At 39.5% G+C, this 7,461-nt stretch overlaps 1 protein-coding gene across 3 annotated transcripts in view; it reads left to right on the top strand.

Moving 5' to 3' along the window:
• The window catches only part of Rab3c (RAB3C, member RAS oncogene family), a 242,622-nt gene that overhangs the window by 122,184 nt on the left and 112,977 nt on the right, over window positions 1-7,461 (top strand). For all 3 annotated transcript variants that reach the window (XM_013518392.1, XM_005392675.2, XM_013518391.1), the window contains one exon: window positions 1,934-2,052. In XM_013518392.1, the coding sequence (XP_013373846.1) occupies window positions 1,934-2,052 (119 nt within the window). The remainder of the gene's footprint in view (window positions 1-1,933; window positions 2,053-7,461) is intronic.

The raw sequence follows: 7,461 nt of genomic DNA, 5'->3' as shown, positions 1-7,461 counted from the left end.
TATATATATATATATATATATATATATAAAAGATACTGATATTTGTTTTCTGTTGTCCAGTGCAAACAAATTTCCCAGTTTATCACTTGATTTTCTATCATTTCAACTCTACCTATAATATTTCTTTCATATTTAAGGAATTGTCAAATTTTCATAGACTAAAATCTGTATTTTCGTTTCTGTTTTCTGCTTTTGGAAGTATGTTCTTTTTTTTGTTTTTTTTTTTTCTTTTTTCTGGTACTGGGAATCCAGCTCATGACCTTGCGCTTGCCAGGCAGGCGCTGTGCCACTGAGCTAAATCCCCAGCCCTGGAAGTATGTTCTGAGGGATCATCCTACTGGTTTTGTCTTCTTTTCTGATCATTTCAGTACTATAATCTGTGTTCACCTTCCCTTTGAAATCTTATTTCCCTTAATATCATTTAGTAAACATATTCTAACGAGGCCACTGTTATCCGTGCTCTAAGAGTAGCATATGATTATCATTGGCCTCATGAAGAGTCACACCCTTGGCTAACATTCAGTTCCATTTTATACCCCACATTCTCCCAGAATCATTCTCTGACCCCCAACCACCTTTGATGATACCTTGTTAAACTTAAGATGTCAAGGAGGATATGGCGCACAAAGTAGGAGAGAGTCTCAAACATTGCCACTGTGGGGTGTAAGCATCCAAGCAGGAGGAGGAATCACATATCCAACATGATCCTGTCCAAGTAGTGGCCCTCTGAGTGATTGAGTTCATTTGTTATGATAAATGGAGCTCTTCAGTTCTCTCCAATACACTAGCTGTCCCTTCAAGGAGGGTGAATCCTAGGGGGAGCTGGTGTGCACTCTGCATTCAAAGCAAGCATCTCAGGGGTAAGGGGATAAAGAGGACCTAGACTGAAGTCAGAGAAAAGTTCATATTTTGTCCAAAATACTAAGCACCTAGAGAGTACTAGGAGAGAGAAGGTGGACCCCATTCTCTGGGGGAAGTAGCAAAGAGGAAAACTAAACAGCATTTGGCTAGTAAGTGATACCACAGATCCAGAGAGGATGGAGTGAGAGTTGGTTGAATTGAGAAGCAATCTTGCAGTTCCAATACATGTGCCATATACCAGGGCCATTTAGGCGATATCTGTCTCTGATTCCAAGACTTAGCCATTCCATGCTGTCTATGCAGGCAAGGAGTCCCTGTATTTCTATGCTGCTGTCTCCTATTGTGGGTTAGCCACCCTCCCCACGTGTCAGGAGCAAAGGCCAGTACTTGTCATTTATAAAGCACCCTTTGCTTACTGCAATCTGTGTGAAGCATGGCACATGAGTTATTTCCTACAGAAATACTAAAGTTCAGAAAGGTTCAGAAATTGGTCCACATTCCCCTAGCTAAGGGGAGAGAAGAAACTTAAACTCAGGTCCAGCCATCCGGCTGAATCACCAGCGCAAAGCAGGTGTTCTTATTCTCATGTTACAGCTGAGTAAGCTGAGATTGAACTGGAAGCTCCTTAAAAGCACAGACGTTTTCATAAAATTTCTTTTTCTCCCAGTAGTTTGTATTAGCTGACAGACCACAAATGCATAATGATGGAGCTCATATACTTTTCTGATATGAAACTACAGAAAGAGTCACAAATTACATATATATATATATATATATATATATATGATAGACTGATAGATAGATTTCCTTTCATTTTCTATCATTAGATGCTGGTTGATGAGTCTGAACATCTGAAAAAGGTACTTTGAGCTACATCTTTCCCCAAAAAACACCAATTTGTCAGAGTATTTCAAACCTGCTATATAAAAATCTTGAGGAATAACAACGTGGAAGAGATAGGTATACATTGCACATGCACTGTAGACTCTGTTGTGACTGTTTCAGGTATTATTAATCACCTCCAAAAAATGTATTGTCTTATTTCTGAGAGATTATCCTCACTGTCTTTTAGGACACAGCAGGCCAGGAAAGATACAGGACTATCACCACAGCCTATTATCGCGGCGCTATGGGCTTCATTTTAATGTATGACATCACAAATGAAGAATCCTTCAATGCCGTACAAGACTGGTAAGTTGGAGCTAATACATCACTAATGATACTTTTCTACTTCATTTTTTCTCCCCAAAGCAGTGACTAAACTGCAGTGTCACATATGTATTCATCATATGGTGCAATGCCATTCAGAGTTCATAAGCCAAAGAAATGGTGATTCTGCTGAGAACCATGCTTAAGAGATTGGTAGGAAGTCATTTTGGCAAATTGTCTTCATTTCCTTGATAACAGTAGTTTGCATCCTATCATCCTTATTTCTGTGGAGACAAGTACATTGCTGTTAATTTAAGAAGGAATAAATAATAGTGCATCATCAGTCCTAATCACTACTAATGATGACGCATTTTTGTCTCTAAATAGTCACAACCCATCTTATGTAAGCAAGCACTGGATAGGCAATATACAGGCAAAGCAAACAGTATTCTTTTTTGTTTTCTGTAACAGTGTTATCCAAAATACTTTTACATGCATACCATCAATCCTATGAGGGTCAGATGTATTTAGTTGTTTCCTTTAAATGCTAATTACTCATCTAGGAAGACATCATATATGAAATAATGCCATTGACAATAGTGACTCAAAAGAGAAACAGAGATTTATAAACTGAGAAGGCTAGCTTCAGAACCTACATGAAAAATAATTACCTTTCACAGGAAGACACAGAATAAAGCTTAAGTAACCTTCATTGTGGTAAGCTGAATATAGTATTGTAAAAATGCCACTTCTTTGCACATTAATGCATTAATTTAAGGCAACCCTAATTAAATGCCAACAGATTTGATACACAATTGAATGAAATAGCAAGTCCACAGATATGGAGATTTAGTTTATGATAAAATTAGCATTCAAGTTAGCTCTGAAAATGATTGTTCAGGTAATAGTGTTATTATAACTAGTGAACTGCCCCACACAGCCCTGACACATATATTTTCACCCAACATGGTAACCTTAACATTGACTCTTCCCTGTCCGGAAATGCTGACACTGGAGCTTTCAGGGAGGAAGTGTTCATGAATTAGGTTTCAGATTCCAGGGTTCCAAAGGACATTGACACCTATAGTTCTTCTTGCCCTGTTTTCTCAGTGAAAGTTATTTGACCACTGGGAATAGAAAGGAAGTTATCTTGAGCTCACTAAAAACAAAAGGCAGTGATCCCAGGAGTCGTGCCCACCAGAGCTCCTGGCTCAAGCATCAAACACATGGAAATGCATAGCTTCTTCTTTCTTCCTCACTCCTGTCCTCTGATACGCCAGTCAGTCTGGCTTCAACTCACCGACTCTTCTACCCCTGCACAGGTCAGCAGACCCAGGTACTCCATCTCAGTTTCTCTCCACCTCCAATTCTCTAACTATTTTACTCTCTTTCCTTTTGGAGCTCTGATTCTTAATTTTGAAGGGTGTGTTTTTCTAGATAATTCCTCTCTCTCTAAGCACACCCCTTCCTCCTCCCAAATTTCACCTCCTCCTCCCCTAGCTGAGGGCAAGGAAGCCCCAGTGACTTTTTTGTGAGTGAATTTTGTGTCCTTGGCTGTCTATCCACTCCCACAGCTTTTACCAGGTGGCTCCCAAATGTCTGTAAACTGTTATGTTGCATTTCCAGGTGCCTAAAATATTTCTCCACCTGTCTACCCTGCTGGTTCCTCAAAATCAGTTTTCTTTACCGGAAACTGCTCATTCTACTGGCATTGTTATTTCTGTTTATTGCAATGAAATACTCCACTGCCCAGCACAGTGTGAATCCAGATCACTCAGCCATCCCAGTATAGAGCAGCTCATGTATACTAATTTTTTCTGACTATCCTTTGAACCTACTCTTGGCTTTTCATTCCTCTTTGATCAATTTGTTTAATTTCTTCTAATTATCTTTTGCTTCTACCTTTATTGGAGCCATCTAACTGATCTTCACTTAAGATTGCCTTATAGCCCTATGCATCCTATCCCACTGCTGTCCAAAGATTCTTCCAAAGGAACACAATAATGAATATCGTGGAGGATCACTGCCCCCAACTCACCTCTTACCTTACTTACATTTCCTCCTGAACTAATTAAAATTTTCTTCAGTCCACCATTCAGAAATACTCCGTTATGATGGCACTGCATCTTCCCAGCTTAAATTCTTACTATTCTAGAGGCAAACTGAAACATTTGTTGTTTCTGGAACCCAGACCAAACTTTCCAAATCTCTGATTTTTTTCTTTAATGCCACTCTCAGCTTTGTGTATATTATTCTGTAATCTCCTACTCCTCTTATCCCTAGACAGCTAAGTTCATTGAAAACCAACAAAACCCATGCTGTTCATCAATATATAACCCCTTATTGGTTTTTCCTCACAATTGTATGACAATTGCTTGATAGTTTTTAAAAAGTTATTCAGCTAAAAATTTGTTGAGCACCTACTCCTTGGCAGCTAGTTTTCCAGACGTTGAGTTTAGTACCTTGGCCAGCATTTACTGCCTTGGTGGTTACATCATCACCCAATTTTCTGAGCAAGGTTTGATTTCTCCTTCTTGCCAAAGTCAATTGCCTCTTGACCTTTTATCCTTTCTAGCCAAAATCATTGGTTTGGTATTCATCACTTTTGGCACTCATGGTACCTCCCAGAACAAGTGAAACGCCAGCACTGAGGTACCATTCTAGAATTTTAGTGATGTCTCACAGCCTGTGGTAGTAATTCAGGATGTAAATGTGAATCGCCCTGGAGGTTTGGCCACATATGTGAGCCTAAACTTCGAACTGAACCTACTAAACCAAATTTCCCCTGAGATTATGGACAAATGTGTTTTTTCAAAACTCCACAAGTGACTCTGAAACTCATCTCTTGCTCGGACCTTTGGTTTGGAAAAAAAATCCCAACTTTATCATGGTGGACGGTGTACCTCAATGCAAGTTACTAGTCTCTAACAAAAGCCCCATCTTTCTACTACATCTGGTCTTCCACGTAGAATCCTGTTACACTTCCAAATTTTTGCTCAACTTCTAAGCTCAGCTCAGTTGTCAAACTCTTCTATGAAGCTGTAAAATACACCCCTACCCCTTCCCATCCCATCGCAGGGAACAGGGCTGCTCACTCCCTCATCTGTGTCACAATGCTATCATAGTGCTTCCTACAGACCATGTAAAGAACCTCATACGCACTGTTACTTGATTACATTTTGTCATAGTATTAGACTGTACATCTATCAATCATTTTCTGCAGTACTGAAATCAGTACAACCGAATATTTTCTCCTAATTTTTTCCTGGTAAAATACATACCGAAAAATTTTTACATACCGTAAAATTTACCATCCGAACAATTTTCCAGTCCGTAGCTCAGTGGTACTGTTTTAGCATCTCTCCCTGGAAACAAGGAGGAGGATGCCTGTGTGCTGATGCTTTATGGGAAAGGAAGACTGAGCAGCGGAAGCAAGAGACGGCTGTTCAATCACTTTGGAAGCTGCAGGGAAGCTTTCAGTGCTGTTAGGATTTGGCTGAAATTTGCAAGATGTATGTAATTATGGTCATTAGGCTCCTTTGGCAGATCCCCGCTTGTTTTCACCTTGAGTTTGTTCAGGAGAAAATTTCATGGCGCTGCAGAGGGAAGAGGAGCCAGCTAGTGGCTCTATGGTCTTAGGGAAATAGAGGCTACCCCTCTTTTATAAGCAAAGTATTCTGTGCTTTAACTCTTCCAGTGGGATTTTATTTAAGAACTAAATTAATAAGCAATTTATTAAAGGATATGAAATTACGACTAACCCCACCACCCAGAGTGTTTTTGAAGTGTTTTTCAGATGACTGTGGCCAGAGAGTTTACTGAGACTTGGTTGGAATCAGACTTCAAGTATTTGGAACTGGGATCAGTGGTCTTGGTTCCTTCTGAAAGTCTAGCTCTCTGAGTCAGAATGTCTACCACTTCTCATCTGACTTAGAACCTTCCCCATCCGTGACTTTCAGGTCTTTCTGTTCTGAGGGCACACAAGCCTAGGCTGCTACATTTCCTGTTAGAGAGTGGCATTGCCTTATACTCCCACATCTTACTTATTTACTTTCTGCCTTATGACACAATGAAAAACTATAAATACAACAGTTCTTTTTAAGCAGGAAATCTGGTGAGGCAGATTGATTTTTTTTTTAAATCATCAGACTGTGTATAATAGTCTAACACCATCTTCCCACCAGTTTTAAATAATTCATTTCGGTGACATTCCAGACACCACTGCAGATGTGCTGGAACTGGAATGAAATTTTGCCCACAAATTTTCTCTTCCCCTGCAGTTTTCTCTTCCCCTTTCTCCTCCAAAATGTATAGAAAAGTCTGAAGGGTGACCTCACATTAAATAAAAGAAGATGTTAGACTGGTAATAACAACCAAGATACAATGAGCATTTGTTAAACTTTTGCTCAGAGAGTTCTACTCTCCTTCAGTGCTCTTGTCAACTGTTCTGGCAGTTCTGTCATGGTTCAGAGGGGACAGTGGCGAGATTAGGACAACATGTTGATCCCAGATTTTCACCACCACCATGCTGCACCTCAAAGAGTTTGCTCTCTCTCCCTAGTTAGTAATGAATACATTTGCTATTGTTTTAACCCAGCCATGAAACAATTGTCTTGTACAGGAAACCCAACATAAAACTAAGTTATGTTAGTTAAAAACAGGAGGTAGGTGGCCCATAATCCACTGAGCCTTCCAAAATCAAAAACACTCTGTGTTCTCCTTTGTCCTTTCCATCATAATAAGTAACACCTCCAAAAAGTTTAGAATTAATCTTAACTACTCTCTTTCTCAGACTCCACATCTATCCTTCACAAAATACTGTTATATCTTAGACATAATTTCAAAATACAGTCTGTTCTCTTTATTCATGGCAGTTAAGTTGCTCCAATGTTAGTCAATACTGAATCATTATCCCTTAACAGAAACACAGTGTTGGGTGCCTGTGAGTCTCTGGTCATAATATTTTGCCAGCTGATTAATATATCAGCATATTTTATATGTGATATACATATTTTAACACTGAACTCATGACCAGCAGTGCTATGACTCATACGTGGAAGAAGCTTATCTAACATATGTGTCCTCGCAGTGAGACACATCACAGCCTTTTGCAGTTAGAAACACCAGGCAGCACTTCAGTACCATGCTTGAGGGCTGCTGTAAAAAGTGAAATAACAAAAGTCAATCAATCAGACATATAAAGGTGAAGAGTATGCACCAAACAGACTGTGAAAAGGGTGCTGGGTTTACAGTATGAGAGCTAAAACAAGAAGACAGACATGACCCGTTCGACCTTAGCTGGGAATGTGTGTGTTGGGCCATTCCAATATTTCACTATTCTGAGCACGTCTGCACCTATGTCTGAAAGCACTATGAGTATTGATATTGAGGTTACAAATATATTTGAGCAAGGAGGAGAATTCACAAAGACTGAACCCACAAGTAAAGAAA

The sequence above is a fragment of the Chinchilla lanigera genome, unplaced genomic scaffold, assembly GCF_000276665.1.
Source record: "Chinchilla lanigera isolate Chin_1 unplaced genomic scaffold, ChiLan1.0 scaffold00045, whole genome shotgun sequence".
In the NCBI taxonomy this organism is placed as follows: domain Eukaryota; kingdom Metazoa; phylum Chordata; class Mammalia; order Rodentia; family Chinchillidae; genus Chinchilla; species Chinchilla lanigera.
Note: the sequence above shows the minus strand (reverse complement) of the source record. Positions and strands in the feature narration are given on the sequence as shown.